The sequence below is a fragment of the Scyliorhinus torazame genome, chromosome 10 (genome assembly GCF_047496885.1).
Source record: "Scyliorhinus torazame isolate Kashiwa2021f chromosome 10, sScyTor2.1, whole genome shotgun sequence".
Taxonomy (NCBI): domain Eukaryota; kingdom Metazoa; phylum Chordata; class Chondrichthyes; order Carcharhiniformes; family Scyliorhinidae; genus Scyliorhinus; species Scyliorhinus torazame.
This window is the reverse complement of record NC_092716.1, coordinates 156,440,758-156,459,545: the sequence shown is the minus strand read 5'-3', so window position 1 is coordinate 156,459,545 and position 18,788 is coordinate 156,440,758. Positions and strand designations below refer to the sequence as shown.

At 47.8% G+C, this 18,788-nt stretch overlaps 1 protein-coding gene across 3 annotated transcripts in view; it reads right to left on the bottom strand.

The window, feature by feature from the left end:
* Positions 1-438: 438 nt before the first annotated feature.
* Positions 439-18,788, bottom strand: part of creb3l1 (cAMP responsive element binding protein 3-like 1) — a 335,084-nt gene continuing 316,734 nt past the window's right edge. For all 3 annotated transcript variants that reach the window (XM_072518858.1, XM_072518859.1, XM_072518860.1), the window contains exons 9-11: positions 14,300-14,399; positions 12,742-12,868; positions 439-2,992 (exon numbers count right to left, since the gene is read on the bottom strand). In XM_072518858.1, the coding sequence (XP_072374959.1) occupies positions 2,688-2,992; positions 12,742-12,868; positions 14,300-14,399 (532 nt within the window). In that variant the 3' untranslated portion in view covers positions 439-2,687. The remainder of the gene's footprint in view (positions 2,993-12,741; positions 12,869-14,299; positions 14,400-18,788) is intronic.

Sequence of the window (18,788 nt, the reverse complement as noted above, 5' to 3'; positions counted from 1 at the left end):
ATCCAAGTATATTACATCTACTGGTTCACCTTTATCTATCCTACTTGTTACCACCTCAATTAATTCTAATAAATTGGTCAGACATGATTTCCTTTCAGGAAGCCATGCTGACTCTGCTTAATTATATATTTCCAAATTATCTGCTGTTACATCCTTTAAAATGAACTCTAACATATTTTAATCAGGGTGGACTGGCTCCCACAGGTTCTTTGAGATACAATCGGAATAGCAAAGGAGTCGTGGGGTGGAGGGAGGGATTTATAGGAGCACAGATAACATTGCGTTGCAGGAGCATTCATAGGAGCACTTGGGAGATATTATGACATAGCCAGATTGTGACCCCTTCCATGCCACCCTACGTCGGCTGTTTCAATCTGCTCATGTGGTGTGTTTGTTAGAACTTAGCAAGGAAATAAGTACAACAGCTCCACACAACTGTTTGAATGCAACAAGAAGCATTTAATTTCTAAATAGCTGCTATAACATGTTAGCTGGATATTGTTCCCACACTCTCCATTATCTTACGTGACAGTTGCTTTGTAGTGGGTATATTAAAATACACTTCCAAATACAGCAGGAAACGGTGTTAGCCCTGCACACACATCAGTGCCTAGCTTATCTCCATTTTTAAAAAAATCACAATTATCTTTGTTTGGTGATGAAAACCGCAACACCATTGTCATTAGTGGGATGCTTCATTAATATTTGCATGATGTGATTTTTTCTTCTCATCTCCATTGAGCAGATCATCTTACTCACTTACACAGCTGCCTCTTGTGAGTTACTTGTCACCTCACACGTGCAAGTATAGATCACATCATACAGATGTTGAGGAAGCATCCTGTACATATCCAGAACCCAAAACCCAACCATCAACAGCATGAATAGTGAGGAATTCAGTGAGGATAATGAGGAGCCCAGTGAGAATAGTAAGGAATTTGATGAGAATTGCAAGGAATGTCGTGAGAATAATGAAGGGGTGGGGTGCTCATGAAAAATTGGCATGTAGAAGGGCGAGGAGGTGGATGAAGAAGACAAACAATGGAAGGCAGAGGGAAGACCATGGGGAGGGCAGCTGAACTCCGTCAAGGCAGCACAAAAAGTTCACAAAGGGGTCAAGGTGATACCACATTGTTTACTGGAAGGAGATGGATGAAGACTCCAGATGAGGTGGGTAGAGGTCCAAATGGGGCATGGGCACCTTGCAGGTGATGAACTCAGGGGGACAGATGTTGAATCGAGGAACAGACTTCTTCTTGAGGCTGCTCGCATTTTCTCTCTGGTTAATGACACCCTGCACGGTCTGATGTAGACAGGTGGGCTGGGGAGAGTGATATGATTGTGCTGGACTGGTGTTTGAACATGGCGCAGGGATCTTCAAACCCGTCAGCTGACGGCGGGCGGACAAATCAGCTGTCGGTCCCTTCATAGGCGAGTCGGAGGGGAACCTGTGTGTGCATAATGAATGAGGTTCCAAATGCGGAATCTGCGCAGAATCCCGGTATTCAGGTCGGTGGGACAGGCACCACTGGAGCCATTCGTCACTGCACTTCATCTGAAAATGGGAGAATTCCACCCTCAGTGAGAATAGTGAGGAACTTGGTGAGAATAGTGAGGAATTTGGTGATAATAGTGAGGACCTCAGTGAGAATAATGAGGACTGCAGTAAGAATTGGTGAGGAATGCATGGAGAATAGTGCTGAATTCGGTGGGGACAGTGAGAAACTTAGTAGAAACTCAGTGAGAATAATGAAGAACTCGGTGGGAATTAGTGGGGAATGCTTTGAGAATAGTGAGGAACTCGGTGAGGATAGTGGGAAATGTGGTGAGAATAGTGAGGAACTCAGTGAGAATTAGTAAGGAATGCGTTGAGAATAGTGAGGAACTCGGTGAGGATAGTGGGAAATGTGGTGAGAATAGTGAGGAACTCAGTGAGAATTAGTAAGGCATGCATTGAGAATAGTGAGGAACCCAGTGAGAATTAGTAAGGAATGCATTGAGAATAGTGAGGAACCCAGTGAGAATTAGTGAGGAATGCATTGAGAATAGTGAGGAACCAGTGAGAATTAGTGAGGAATGCATTGAGAATAGTGAGGAACCAGTGAGAATTAGTGAGGAATGCATTGAGAATAGTGAGGAACTCAAGTGTAAGTAATGAGGAACAGGGATAGAATAGTGAGAAACACAGTCAGGTTAGTGAGGAGCTCAATGTTAATAGTGAGAAATGGGTTGAAAATAGTGAGAAAAGCAACACTAATGGCAATGAAAAATTAGAATGTTGAGGGACAGATTGAGAATAGCTAAGAATGGAGTGAGAAACATGAAAGGAATTCAGTGCCAATAGCGAAGAATACAGAGAAGAGTAAGGGACATGGTAAAGATAACGAAGAGTGTAGTGAGTGTAGCAATTAACGTGGTGAGAACCGGGATGGGGGACAATGAAAATAGAAAAGGGCATGGGCAGATCAGTGCAGACTGTGGTAAGAACAGCAACAAATACAGATTCTAATGCGAACATTCGTGCACAGGCACACTTACATACACACACGAACATGTACACACACACACACACATATACACACATACACATTCTGACACAGATACACACACACGCAAAAACACCAAACATTTTAGGCTTGCAAAATAAAAGGATCTCTACCAAAGGGTTATTTAAAGGTGCAGTCCAGTTACAAAGATTTTGCTGTGATTACAGTTGTCGATGCCCATCTCTCATGATGCGCTTTCTCCTGAACAAATTTCCTGTGGTCAGTCTTATTGGAGTCGATCACCTGCACGTGGGCATTGTTTAGGTATTTGGACGCCTCTTGCGACCAGGAGATGTAATCATTTGATCTGTCATGCGACCTCTTCTCTTCTCTTGTATCTCTGGACGCTAGCTCCCACTTATCTGCGCTCTCCACTGGGAAGAAGGCAGAGTAGCGATCCTCCAGGGACGAGCCCTCGTCATAAAACAGCAGGCTCCTGGAGCGAACTACGCAAAGTAAACAGGAGAAGTGATGAGGACACAGAATAATCTGGTGGGACAGTTAGAGAGAGAAAAACTATTTCCCCACCTCCTCCCCCTGCCCCCAGTACAGGAGTCCAGACAGATTCCACAAGCTAGATCTGCATGAAATAGGCTGTAAGAAATAGGAGCAGGAGTAGGCCATTCAGCCCCTCAAGCAGCTCCACCATTCAGTAAGATTACGACTTGTCTGATTGTGGCCTTAACTCCATTTTTCTGCTTATCCCTTTGACTCCCTTGAAGATCGAAAATCCGACTAACTCAGCTTTGAATATATTCAATGACCCAGTCTCCACTGCTCTCTGGCATAGAGAATTCAAATATTAATGACCCATAGAGAGAATAAATTCCTCCCGTTAAATGCGAGGCCCTTATTTTGTAACTGTGCTCCTATTGCTTTTTCCACATCCTCTTAGCATCTGCCCTGTCAAGCACCATCAGAACCGTATATGTTTCAACAAGGCATTGTTCTAAACTCCATTGAGAATAGGCTCAACCTACTCAACCTTTCCTGATAGACATCTTCATAGAACAACAACCAAAGAATCCCTACAGAATAGGAGACTGCTCAGCCCATTGAGTCTGCACTAACCCTCTGAAAGACCACCCTACCGAAACCCAGACAATGTGCAAACTCCACGCAGACGTTCACCCAAGGCCAGAATTGAACCCTGGTCCCTGGCAGTGCTAACCCACTGTGCCACCATTCCACCCCAATTGGAACCAATTTTAAATTGAAACTCAACCACAGCCTGATGTGTGGAGGCTGCGAGTTGTGGAACACTACTTGGAAGTGCCTACAATCATTCCCCAAAAGGTGTGTTCGAATGACCGGGTCTGCCCAGGACAGCTGTAAGGTTGCAAATCGCCCTTTGTGCCTGGGGCTGGTCAGGGAAGAATCAGATACATCTTCCTCTCCTAGTCTCTAAGATCTTCTCAGTTTAGCACTGAGTCAAATAGTTGTTTCTGGAACTAAAGCAACTAAGTGGATGCTCCTCATTGTTCTAGTAATGTTCCTTCCAGTGAAAAGACATTTCCTACAGTACAACAATGACTACAGCTTGCATCACTTCACTGATTATACAATCCTGCGGAACATATGAATGGGAGGAGGACATTCAGCCCCCCAAGAATGTTCTGTCACTCAGTAAGATGATCGCTGATCTGCATCTTAACTCCATTTATTATCCTTGTTCCTGCAGCTCGTTTTAGATAAGATTGTTAAGGGATATGGAACCGGGAAAATTAGAGGTAGGATATAGGCCTCCTGAGATCATGAGAGGTCTTTCTGATTGCAAATTTTCTTTTTGCTTTATTTATTTCTCCTGATCATTATTCAATGATCATTCCTGAAATGTTTTGCTCCGAGCAGACGGGAACGATCGTGAGCTGATGAACCCTCATTAAAGCTGGTTCACACCCCACTGACTGTTGCAATTCATCCCCAACTAATATGGCACAATCCCCAGATGCAATGATGGGGGAATCTAACACAGAGAAGGTTTGAAGCTAAACAGAAAATGCTGGCAAATCTCAGTAGGTCTGGCAGCATTCATGGAGAGAGAACAGAGCTCATGTTTCGAGTCTGGATGATTCTTCATCAGGGCTCATCGCTCAGGGCTGCATCATTTACATCACCTGATAGCTTGGGAGTGGATTCAGAATTGGGACATGGAGCAGAGATTCCAAGAAATGAATCTGTTGGGATTAATGGGGATGTGCGCTAAACACATAGAACAGAGAAGGTTAACAGAAGATTTGATGGAGGTGTTCAAAATTAGAAATTGTTTGGATAAAAGTACACCAGGAAGAACTCATTCCAGTGGCACGGGGTCAGTAATCAGAGGACTCTGCTTTAAAGTGATTGGCTATAAAAATTCAGGAGACCCAAGAAGGGAATCAAAACGGCGGTTTACTTTTGGCCAATAGAAAAGGAAGCAATGCGGCATAGAGTACATAGGTCCAACCGAGACTACCAATCAGGCCTGTCCCAATCTGGGCAAGTTTTTCAGGGTTGATTCTATGAGCCAGAGCTGATGTGTCTCTGCCCATTAACAGGGAAGCTCATATCCCACGAGCTGCATGGGGAAATCAATCGGGTCGTCCCTGTGGTCTCATGAGGGTTATTACATTGGCAAATGAACCAGAGACAGCATGAAGAAAGAATAATTTTGTGCTGGGATGCACTGCTTGATGGAAGCAGTTTCAACTGAAACATTTAATGAAAAATTGGATAAATACGTGGAAAAAATATACAACACCCGGTCCAGCGCAGTGATAGGCTGATGAGAGGGCCGCATGAGTGGTCCTATGTTTGACATGTTTTATCATGTATGGAACAATCTGTGGACTGTACGCAGAACAATACTTTTCACTGTACGTCGGTACACGTGACATAAGAACATAAGAACTAGGAACAGGAGTAGGCCATCTGGCCCCTCGAGCCTGCTCCGCCATTCAATGAGATCATGGCTGATCTTTGTGGACTCAGCTCCACTCTCCGGCCCGTACACCATATCCCCGAATCCCTTTATTCTTTAGAAAGGTATCTATCTTTTTCTTAAAAACGTTTAAAGAAGGAGCCTCAACTGCTTCTCTGGGCAAGGAATTCCAGAGATTCACAACCCTTTGGGTGAAGAAGTTCCTCCTAAACTCGGTCCTAAATCTACTTCCCCTTATTTTGAGGCTATGCCCCTAGTTCTGCTTTCCCCGACCAGTGGAAACAACCTGCCCGCATCTATCCTATCTATTCCCTTCATAATTTTATATGTTTCATCCTTCTAAACTCCAATGAGTACGGTCCCAGTCTACTCAACCTCTTGTCATAATCTAATCCCCTCAACTCTGGGATCAACCTAGTGAATCTCCTCTGCACTCCCTCTAGTGCCGATATGTCCTTTCTCAGGTAAGGAGACCAAAACTGAACACAATACTCCAGATGTGGCCTCACCAACACCTTATACAATTGCAGCATAACCTCCCTAGTCTTGAACTCCATCCCTCTAGCAATGAAAGACAAAACTCGATTAGCCTTCTTAATCACCTGTTGCACCTGCACACCAATTTTTTGCGACTCATGCACTAGCACACCCAGGTCTCTCTGCACAGCAGCATGTTTTAACATCTTACCGTTTAAATAATAATCCATTCTGCAGTTATTCCTCCCAAAATGGATAGCCTCACACTTGGCAACATTGAATTCCATCTGCCAGACCCTAGCTCATTCACCTAACCAATCCAAATCCTTCTGCAGACTTCGGTATCCTCTGCACTTTTTGCTTTACCACTCATCTTAGTGTTGTCTGCAAACTTTGCCACATTGCACTTGGTCCCCAACTCCAAATCGTCTATGTAAATTGTGAACAACTGCGGGCCCAACACTGATCCTTGAGGGACCCCACTAGTTACAGTTTGCCAACCAGAGAAACACCCATTTATCCCCACTCTCTGCTTTCTGTTAGTTAACCAATCCTCTACCCATGCTACCACTTTACCCTCAATGCCATTTAGTGACAATAAATCAAATTTATTGTCACCCTCAGTGACAATAAATCAAATCCAAATCCTCCTTCATCTCAGTGGGCCGCAAGATTGATCAGGTTTGCTCACTAACTATGACCCCATGAATAAGATTAAATACATTTAATACATGTCAAATACTTCAGAATGAGTTATAAGAAATGCTTAATTATTTATATATTAATAGAACTATCATTTACTTCAAATGATAAAAACAAAATACATATTTACACTTTGGACACAGAGGGACATAGAGGCACGTCTCTCACAGTCAATGTAGTCACAATCAGCACACACCTCACTTCACTTGCCGTTGTTTTACATGCCTATCACTTCAGTCAGACCGGTAGGAAAAAACTACACAGAGGGAAATAGGCAGCATGTGGCAACCCTGCTCATGGACAACGGTCAACAAAATGTCTCCTGGGCTGCACTCACAACCCAGATGGGCCGCATGTGACTCCTGGCCGCATGTTGCCCACCACTGGTCTAGCGGAAGGGGATTAGTTGGAGAGTTCTACCAAACAGGCAATGATGGACTGAATGTCCTCCTTCTGTGCTGGTCCATTCTGTGATTCTATAACATGCCTCTGACATTTCTGTCCCTGCAGCTTCAGGAGAAGCATTAACCCACTGATTAATAATGAATCGACTCCTCTATTAAGAAAGCAGAGGGTGCAACTTCTGAGTAAGTGCAATTCGTCTTCTACCTCTACTTTCACAATACAGGTTTGCAGGATTGTAAATTAATGCATGGACTGAGCAATAATTTCAATTAGATGGCAGTGTGTAGCTCTGACTATAGAAAGGGCCAATACATCCCTGTGTAAGAGAGTTTTCAAAAGAGAAAAGGCAGCTAAATCGCTGGCTTTTAAAGCAGACCAAGGCAGGCCAGCAGCACGGTTCAATTCGCGTACCAGCCTCCCCGAACAGGCACCGGAATGTGGCGACTTGGGGCTTTTCACAATAACTTCATTGAAGCCTACTTGTGACAATTAGCGATTTGGATTTCATTTCATTTCATTCCATCTGCTATTGCAGGACATCCCAGAGCATTTTACAGCCAATGTTATGTGGTCACAGTGGTGATGTAGGAAACGGGCCGGCCAACTATAGCACACAGCACATTCCCACGGGACAGCAAAGTGGTAGAAATTTGAAAATTCCACCCCATCTTGTTGTAAAAACATCAGCAAAAGTCCTGTTGGACGCTGGAATTAAAAAAATAAACAGAAAATGCTGGAAACTCTCAGTGGTCAAGGCAGCCTCTGAATAAAAGCGTGAAAACAAAGGTGCAATTTAACGGGGGAAAGGAGAGTACCATTTTGTGCGCATTTAGCAGGGAGTTTCTCAGCACCTATAGTACCGAGAACCACTCGGCAATCAAACGGGACTCTGAGATTTTTTGGCCTCAGCGAGGCCGCACTTACCTTCATTTTGTGCAGGAAGAGATTGGGGTGCCACTACAGCCCCCGGACACTCTCCAATGCCCCAACTTACCTGTTAGGGGGTCCTTGAGCTCACCTCACCTCATAAGGGCAAGGCACCCTCCCGTGCCCAATACCCGGCAGTGTCAACTTGGCACCTTGGCACTGCCAGCCTGACACCCTGGCAGTGCCCCAGCCAGCCTGGGAGTGCCACGAACGTTGATACTGTCAGGGTACCTGAGTGGAAGTGCTAATCTGGCAGTGCCAAGGTGCCAGGCTGGCAGTTCCAAGGGTCGGGATTCTCTGATCCTGAGGCTAAGTGTTGACGCCATCGTAAATTTCTCGCCATCGCATTTCTCGATGGCATCAACATTGCCTCAGGAGCAGCAATTCTGACCCCTACAGGGGGCCAGCATGGCACTGGAGCGACCCAGGCCGCTCCAGCTGCCAATCCCCGGTGTCAGATGGGCGCCGCGGGTCTGGGCATGTGTAGTGGGGCCGGTGCCAATGCACGCATGCGCAGTGGCTCCCTTGTCCGCGCCGGCCCCGACGCAACATGGCGTAGGGCTACAGGGGCCGGCGCGGATCAAAATAGGGCCCAGCCCGTCGATCGATAGGCCCCGATCGCGGGCCAGGCCACAGCGGAGGCCCCCCCCCCCCAGGGTCGGACCCCCCCCACCAGGCCTCCCCCAGATGCATCCACGCCGAGTTCCTGGCGGGTAAGGGCAGGTGTGGATGGAGCCTGCGGGACTGGGCTTTTTTAGTGTGGCCGCTCTGCCCATCCCAGGCCGAGAATCGCCAGGGGGGTCCCGTAGAGCGGCCCCCGACTGGTGCTGCGCCGGCGCCAATGGCACCGATTCTCCACTCTCCAGAGAAACGCTGGGGCGGCGTGGTGTGATTCGCGCTGGACCCGGCGATTCTCCGACCTGGCCCCGGGGTGAGAGAATCCCTCCCAAGTGGTCCGAGTGGCAGCGGGAGTACCAGGGTATCACCGTGCCCAGAGCCCGATCATCCAGGTGCCTTTGATGGACTGGGAGATCCCCCCCCCCCCCCGTGTGCATTACGCCTGGTCCACGTTTGTGTGGACCAGTGATAAATGGCGGCATAGCGAGGTCTCCCAGTCATGGGCATTCAATCCTGTGGCTGGGTGAATCTGGCGCCGACATATTTAAGTGAGACAAACTGCTCATTTAAATAAGTAAATCTGAATCACGCTCAGTGAGGGCAAGATCCAGATCAGGATGTCTCACGCAATCTCGTTAGATCACACGAGGAGTCCAGAGTGTCGTAAATCCTGCGAGACGTCTTTCGCGAGACTTAACGGCTCCGTCGGATCCTGAGTCGAGCTGGACGGGGCTGTTTGATCGGGCCCAAAGTGCAGGTTCCAATGAAGGTGAAATGTTAACGCGGTGTCTCCCTCTCCAGATATCGCCTGACCAGCTGAATATTTCCAGCATTTTCTGTTCCCATGGAAATATATTTGGTAAAGGCTTGTCCTGTTACTGGGGCAACTCCACTGTCTCCTAGCGTGCTAATGATTGACCCTTTGGGTGCTTTGGTGTCATTTCCTTGGAGGAAGGTGGGGGGGGGGGGGGGGGGTGCGGGCATGGGGCTGGAAAATAGTTAGGGAACATTTTATTTTGGCCAAGCTAGTGAAAGTATCTGAGCTGCAGGGAATTTTAAAATCCTTACAGAGTGTGGATTTCCGACTGAGCAACTTATTTCACCAGCTGGGCAGCAGCCCAGGCTGTCACTTGGCTGATGTTACCGCGTGTTCTGAAGGAGCAGGCATCATCAAATCCCCAGACCCAGAAACTGCTGAATCGGCACAAATGTTGCTGAATCTCGGGGAGCTGGTACTCCAGGTCCTCTGGAGTTAGACAATACTTAAAGTAGCACGAATCCAAATACGGTCTAATTCTGGGGTTAAGCAGTTTGTTCCAAACACAGTTTTGATAGGTGATAGTTTAGAATGGTTGAGGTAGTCTCAGAGGCATGCTAAACATCTCTTTCAATTATCCGGTGTGTGTGCCCCAGTTTTGAAAGTGCGATGTCAATACTTACCTGGTGCCAGTGGCTATGAGAAGGGGGCTCGTACATGGGCAGTGCCTGTTTCTTTCACTGGGAGACTAGAGAACAGGACATAATTTTTCAACTGGGTCACAACAAATGCAGGTTCTCAAATCAAAAGCCAGAAGAGACAGCCAGAGAACTTGTGCACGACCAGTCGGGCCGGAGTGAGATTTCAGCCTGGGTGAGGTTATTGAGAATTTGGAGCTGAGTGGGAAACTATTGGTACCGTGTTGGTAAGTGTCTCTTTAATAATTCAGTGGTCTGGATTAAAGGGAAAGAAGCAACTGACCCAGTTCACTAAGAGGCAGTTATCTGTCAATCAATTGAAGCCTGATTAGGGCCTCACTAGGGGTGATCACTTAGGAATTTTAAACTGGTGTGTGAGTCATTCAGAGCTCACCTCGGCAGTAGGTTAAGCAAGTGCACAACCAGAGAGTTTGCACATGACCAGTCAGATCTGCAGATGGATTCACTTTGGAGCATCCACGATGCGGAGGGAGTCGTGGATAGCATATTTAGTGAGTTGGTCACATCGCTGAGGGAGAGAGGAAATGGGTGACCACCAGATAGTGGAAGAGTAGGAAGGCAGTGCAAGGGTCCAGTGTGGCCATCTCCCACAGTATAGAGTACAGAGACTGTGGAGAACTCAGTAAATAGGTCCAGTGAGGCTAAGAGAAATAAAACACAGGCTGGGTAGTGGCACGGTAGCACAATGGTTAGCATTGTTGCTTCATAGTGCCAGGGACCCGGGTTCGATTCCCAGCTTAGGTCACTGTCTGTGTGGACTCTGCACCTTCTCCACGTGCCTGTGTAGGTTTCCTCGGGTTGTTCGGGACCCACGATCGAGTCTGACGCCACTCCCGCGATTCTCCGGGGACTGGGGGATCGCCGGCAATCGCGTGTGCACGGTCGACGCGCCACCGGCAGTGGCCCCTGCGGCGATTTTCCGCCGGCAACTGGCCAAGTTCCCGCCGGCGTGGTTCACTCATGGTTCCACCCAGCGGACACTCGGAGTGGTGGCTGCGGACTCAGTCTGTGGCCGCCCTGGTGGGGGGCAATGGGATCCGTCACCGGCGGGGGGGGCTCCAGGACGGCCAAGCTCGGGATTGGGAGCCACCAATCGGCTGGCGGGCAAGATCAGGGGGGGGGGCCTATATTGTTGTGACCGGTCTGCTCTGTGGGTCTGCCATGTAGTGCGGGGCCGCCGCTGCGCGCATGCGCAGTCCCCCGGCCGGAAGTGCAGGGCCCTGTATCGGCAGCCGGAGCTGTGAGGACTACTCCGGGGCCCTGCTAGCCCCCCCTCCCCGTTTTCTCTCGGGCGTGGGGACATAGCAACATTATCAGGGAATTCCGGTTATCAGAGAATACCTTCCATGATCTATAGGCATTTAGAGAGGCAAGGACTAATTATGGACAGTCTGCCTGGTTTTGTGAGTGAAAAATCAGGTCTCACAAATTTGATTGAGTTTTTTGAAGGGGTAACCAAGAAGGTAGATGAGGGCAATGCAGTTGACTACATGGACTTTCGCAAGGTCTTTGACAAGGTACTGCATGGAAGGTTGTTGCATAATGTTAAATCTCACGGGATCCAGGATGAGGTGGCCAATTGGATACAATATTGGCTTGACGACAGAAGCCAAAGAGTGGTTGTGGAGGGTTGTTTTTCAAACTGGAGGCCTGTGACCAGCGGTGTGCCTCAGGGGTCAGTGCTGGGTCCACTGTTATTTGTTATTTATATTCATGATTTGGATGAGAATTTAGGAAGCATGGTTCGTAATTTTGCAGATGACACCAAGATTGGTGGCATAGTGGATAGTGAAGAAGGCTATCTAGGATTGCAACGGGATCTTGATCAATTGGGTCAGTGGGCCGATAAATGGCAGATGGAATTTAATTTAGATGAATGTGAGGTGATGCATTTTGGTCGATCGAATTGGGGCATGACCTACTCAGTTTATGGTAGTGTGTTGGAGAGAGTTATAGAACAGATCTAGGAGTACAGGTTCATAGCTCTTTGAAAGTGGAGTCACAGGTGGACAGGGTGGTGAAAAAGGCACTTGGCTTGTTTGGTTTCATTGGTCAGAACATTGAATACAGGAGTTGGGAAGTCTTGCTGAAGTTATACAAGACATTAGTAAGGCCACATTTGGAATATTGTGTACAGTTCTGGTCACCCTATTAAAGGAAGAGTGCAGAAAAGATTTACTAGGATTCTACCGGGATTTGATGGTTTCTGTTATATGGAGAGACTGGATAGTCTGGGACTTTTTTCCCTGGAGCGTAGGGGGCTTTGGGGTGATCTTGAGGTCTATAAAATAATGAGGGGCACAGATGAGGTAGATAGTCAAGACATCTTTTCCCAAAGGTAGGGAAGTCTAAAACTCGAGGGCATAGGTTTAAGGTGAGATGGGAAAGATGCAAAAGGACCCAGAGGGGTAATTTTTTCACACAAAGGGTGGTGAGTGTCTGAAACAATCTGCCAGCGGTAGTAGTAGAGGCGGATGCAATTTTGTCTTTTAAAAACCTTTTAGACAGTTATATGGGTAAGTTGGGTATAGAGGGTTATGGGCCAAATGCGGGCAACTGGGACTAGCTTACTGGTAAAAACTGAGTGGCATGGACAAGTTGGGCCGAAGGGCCTGTTTCCATGCTGCAAACCTCTGTGACTCTATGACAGCCTCGCGGAGCAGTACTTACTCTGACTCGTGGTGTAGACATCAGATGCAGACAGTGGAGCTGTTTTGACTGTCTGGGAGGCAGTAGAGAATTCTGGGAGACAAGGCATGAAAGATCCCAGGACAAGGACAAAACAGACAACCACGACCTGTAATAACAAAAATATTGTCTGGTAAAATGATATCCACAAAACCTTTCCTGTTTCAAATAGAGGCAAATACTATACAACCCATCAGCATTGAGTGTATTTTATCAGGGACAGGCAAGCATTGTAATTACTGGTACATTCTACCATCATTGAGTCTGTTTTACTGGGGATAGGTGAACACTGTAAACACTGGTACAGTCTGTCAACATTGAGCATAGTTTATCATGTACAGGCAAACACCATAAATATTGGTGGTCCATCAGCTTTAAGATTATTTTATCAAGGACAAGTGGACACTGTGACTATTGGTACAGTATGCCAGAATTGAGTATTTATCAGGGACAGGTGAAACACTACGATTATTGACAGTCTGCCAGAATTGAGTGCATTTATCAGGGACAGGCAGACCCTGATTATTGGTACAGTCTGCCAAAACTGAGTGTATTTATCAGGGACAGACAGACCCTGATTATTGGTACAGTCTGCCAAAACTGAGTGTATTTATCAGGGACAGACAGACCCTGATTATTGGTACAGTCTGCCAAAACTGAGTGTATTTATCAGGGACAGGCAAAACATTGATTATTAATACAATCTGCCAAAATTGAGTCCATTTATCAGGGACACTTTGTAGCACTGTGATTATTGGTACAGTCTGCCAGAACTGAGTGTATTTATTGGGGACAGGCAGACCCTGTGATTATTGGTACAGTCTGCCAGAATTGAGTCTATTTATCAGGGACAGGCAGAACACTGATTATTAGTATAGTCTGCCAGATTGATTTTGTGTTCCATTCGGGGCAGGTGAATACTGTGATTACTGATATAGTCTGTCCACATCTCCAGGTTTCCCTCTAAGCCACACACCATCCCATCTGGGGCATACACCTTCACTGAGATTGGTATAAAATCCTGGAACACTTTCTGCTAACAGCACTGTGGGTGGACCTACAGCACAAGGACAGGGATGGTTCAAGATGTTCACTGCCACCTTTTCAAGGCAATTGTGATGAGCAAGAAACGTGTCAGCTATGTCAACACTGCTTTAAAAAAAATAAAGTGCTTATTCTCTTTGTTGAGAAACACAAAGATCTCATCGGTTTGCAGCTGTTGAATTTCCTCTTCATTTCTCGGGCACGTTTCTGCTTTGTAAACTGCACTGGGTGTCACTGGTTTCGTGATTGGTGAATTCTGCCTCTGGGTTTCCAAATGGACCAAGAGTAAATTTATAGACATCTTGGCCAAGTTCCTCCCATGTCCCGATTGTGCAGTATTCTGCTTCAGTGTTACTGTTCACCATCTCTCCGCCACAACCGGCTATGACTCATGGTGATGTATTGGTGAGGGAAGGTGGAGGAGACCCCTGCAATCATTCTCTATCCTCCACCCACCCCATGGTTATTGAGCTTCCTCTTTGACCCTGGCTCTTACCATCAGGCAGGTTCCTGTTTGTGTCGATGCCACGCGGCAGGATCGAGGTACCTTCCCGGCCACCAGTGCCTGCAGTTTCTGCAGCTGCTGCAACAGGGTCCTGAAAGAGCAAGAGGCGGGTTTCATTACCGGGGCACTTTAGTGGACTTAGCATGGCTGTCAAGGGGGCCAGGTGCCCCAGTTTTTCTATGGTGCTGTTTGCTTTACACTCTCTCATTACCTGGGGTTTAATAAGAGTAACACAGCAAATTACATGGGGACTGGTTGTCAATCTTCATAGCCCATGATCAAAATGAAACAGTTTTTAAAAACCTTTTTTTCCCTTTTCCTTTGGTGTAAATTAACAAGTGAAGAAGTAAAATGAGGAGAAAATCCCTTAAGCTAAAAACCTCCAATGACAGATTAAATAATGGCACTGCGTCAGTTCACAGTAAGGGTAGGTTCTGTCTGGTTACGTGAGTATCATGACTAATATTTATAGGTTTTCTTTTCCAGTGCAAGTGATTCCACTTCTCAGGTAAAGAAACTTCTTATTTCAGGATGGGAGTCGGATGTTTCCCAAGGCCCATGGTGCAGTTTTCACACTATCTACCTTACCCACCTTAAAGGAACTCCAGCTCAGGCAGTTTTCCATCATGGACCAGTCTAAACATCCACTCCCTCCGCCATCGGCACACCCGTGGTTACAGTGTACACTACAGCAAATCACCAAGATCCCTTCACAACACCTCCAGGATCCCTGACCTCCACCAGCTCGAAACACAAGGGCAGCTGATACCATGGTTTCCTCCAAGTTACTCAGCATCCTGACTCAGACTCGGTTCCTTCACTGTCTCTGAGTCAAAATGCCGCACTCTCTATCTGATAGCCCTGTGGAATATCCCACACCACACTAACTGCAGCAATTCACATCACACAAGTGCCAGGGAATGATCATCTCCAACAAGAGAGAATCAAACCATTGTCTTGACATTCAACGGCATTACTATCGCTGAAATCCCATTGTCAACATACTCGGGGTTATCATTGACCAGAACCTGAACTGGACTAGCCATAATAATACTGTGGCTACAAGAACAGGACAGAGGCTGGGAATTGTGTGGTGTTATCTCACTTCCTGACTCCCCAAAGCCTGTCCACCATCTACAAGGCACAAGTCAGTAGTGTGATGGAATACTCTCCACTTGCCTGGATGAGTGCAGTTCCAACAACATTCGAAGCTCGACACCATCCAGGACAAAGCAGCCCATTTGATTGCCACCCCATCCACCACCTTCAACATTCACTTCCTCAACCACTGACACAGGCAGCCATGTGTACCATCTACAAGATGCACAGCAGCAACTCACCAAAGCTCCTTCAAGAACACTTTACTAACTCATGAGCTGTGCCACATAGCAGGACAAGAACAGCAGATCCAAGAGTCACCCACCTGGGACTATACTGTTGTTCCTTCACTGTCGCTAGGTTAAAGTCCTGGAACTCCCTCCCTAACAGCACTGTGGATGTACCTACACCACATGGACTGCAACGGTTCAAGAAGGCAGCTCACCACCACCTTCTCAAGGGCAATTAGGGATGGGCAATAAATGATTTTTTTTGTTGTGAAAAATCACTCCTAACTTTTCAATTTCAGTGGCAATGGCTGTTCTGTGGATTGCACAATATTGCCAGCAGAGGGTGCCCTTGTCCACTTCATCAACACAACTGGCAGTCTGGAGCATTGTGAGGCTTGCATGGCAGTGTAGGGTGTAACCATAAGCAGGCAGAGTTGGGATGTTTGGTGCCTGCCCAAGTTGCTGCACGCCACGATTCGCAAAAAAGGATGAGTTATGTTAATGAGGTGACAGAACTCAAGCGAGAAGTCACGTTCTTGGAGAGAACGCCAGCTGGATACCACCACACATCCACACCATCCCCCAGCAACCCCCCCCCCCCCCCCCCCCCGACCGACCATCCTGTGAACAATCAGCAAATGAACGAATCAGTGAATTGGCTGCAGCTGGATGCTTGGAGCTTTCTTTCTGTTCTGAGAGGATGTTGAGAAGTTGTAGTTGTTTTGCTTGAAAATATCTCTAATAGAAAACTTTTATGCCATCTGGATGCCCCAAAGCGCTTAATATCCAATAAGGTTCTTTTAAAGGGTTCTAACGTAGGCAAATGCAGCAGAAATTGTCACACAGCATAATCCCCCTAAATAGCAGGACTAGATAGTTTAATTTGAATTGCTGTTGGCTGAGGAAACCTTCTTCCGCCTCTTCCAGTAGTGATCCTTATGGTTTCTTTTACATCCATCAGAATTCCTAGATGGGGCCTCAGTTCAACAATTGATTCAAAGGAAAGCACCTGCAACAGAAGAACATTGGCATTCTCCCTGCCCTGTTGCCTTGGTCATTGTTTATCCCCCAGGGAACTTCGCAAAATCAGGCTATCTGCTCAATATTTCATTGGTCTTTGCAGAATCTTGCTGTGTTGCTTGAAACTGTGACAGGCACTATATAAATGTTGCTCTTTTTAAAGGCTTTTGTTTTGTTCCCTGCTTAGGAAGGAGCATCTTTAAGAGTATACCTACGGGAGGGTGGGGTGAGTTGGTTTCGGCCCCCATGAAGGTGAATAGAGGGCGGGATTCTCCCAGCTCTGGCCCGAGCCGGAGAATCCCTGCGAACGGGCCATGCCGCCCCGCGATTCTCCGCAGAATCGGCGCCATTGGTGCCAGCGTGGTTGATGTGCCGGTCGCGGGCCGCTCTACGTGGCCGGCCCGCCGATTCTTGGCCCGGGATGGGTTGAGCGGCCGTCAGAAAAGAGCCGAGTCCCGCCGGCGTCGTTCTAACCTTCTCTGGGCCGGCGGGACCTCGGCGTGTAAGGGTCGGGTGGTGGCCTTTGGGGGGGGAGGGGTCCAACCCCGGGGGCCTCCGATGTGGGCTGATCCACGATCGGGGGCCACTGATCGGCGGGCCGACCTCTGTGGCTGGCGGCCTCCTTTCCTACGCGCCGGCCCCTGTAGTCCTGCGCCATGTTGCGTCGGGGCCGGCGCGTTGAAGGAGGCCACTGTGCATGCGCGCGTTGGCACCGGCACCACTGCACATGTCCTCGTTGGCGCCAGCGCAACTGCGCATGCGCGGATCCCGCGGCGCACAGTTCGCGCCGGGATCTGCAGCTGGAGCGGCGCGAACCGTTTCAGCACCGGGGAAGGCACAGGGGCTAGATGGGTTCCCAGTGTTGTTTTAGAAAACATGTGCGGACAGGCTGCTGGTGGAAGCATTTGAGGAGGCGATGGCTCAGGAGGTGCTCCCAGGAACGATGAGTCAGGTTCCATTTCACTCCATCTGAAGAAGGGTAGGGACCTGGAGTAATGTGGGTCATACTGACCCATCTCGTTGTTGACTATGTACGCAAAGATATTAGCGAAGGTGTTGCCGTTCAGGTTGGAGGGCTTTTTCCCGAAGGTCACTGGCGAAGATCAGACGGTATTTGTGAAGGGTGGGCCATTGTCTTCCAATGTGCAGCGCCTGTGGAATATGGCGTGGTCTCAGGTAAAGGGGGATGAGTAGGAAGTGATTGCAGTGCTGGATGCAGAGAAGGCCTTTGATAGGGTGGGGTGGAGGTATCTGTTCGTAGTGCTGGAGCGATTCGGGATAGGGCCAAAGTGTGTGTCGTGGGTTAAGTTGTTGAACCTGGAGCAAAAGGCTAGTGTCCGGACAAATGTAAACTTGGGCTACTTCCGTCTGCATAGGGGAACGAGGCAGGGGTGCTCTCTGTCCCCTCTGCTTTTCGAGTTGGCGACTGAGCCTTTGGCCATCGCCTTGAGGAGTTTGCATAAGTGGAGGGGGATAATGAGGAGTCGGAGGAGCACAGTCTGTCTCTATATCTCGACCACCTGTTGCTGTATGTCACGGATCCGGTCCTGACGATGGCGACATAATGGGGATGCTAAAGCGGTTCGGAGCTTTTTCCGAGTATAAACTGAATTGGGATAAAAGTGAATGTTTTCCGGTCACCCCACCAGGGAGGGGAATTAATTTGGGGGTGTTGCCTTCAAGCTGACAAACTCGCATTTCAGGTACTTAGGAGTACAATGTGGCAAGGGATTCGGCGCAGCTCCAGAGGCTAAATTTTACAAGCTTGGTGAAGGCAGACCTACAGAGATGGGAAAGTCTCCCACTGTCGTTAGCTGGGCGAGTGCAATCGGTGAAGATGAATATCTTGCCAAGGTTCTTGATCCTGTTTCAATTTCTGCCAGTGTTTTCTACCAATGGCGTTCTTTGTAGGGGTAGAAAACATGACTTTATGTGGCAGGGAAGGTGGTGAGGATCCAAAGAGTGGTCCTACTTGTCATGATATTCAAACACACACATCATGGTAGACACACCAACAGACAAATCAGAACACACAACACCACAACCAATCACAGACAAGGACAGGGACAGTATAAAAGGACAAACACGACACCTGGTGGGCAGTAGATCTGGGGACAAGGACAACGACAAGA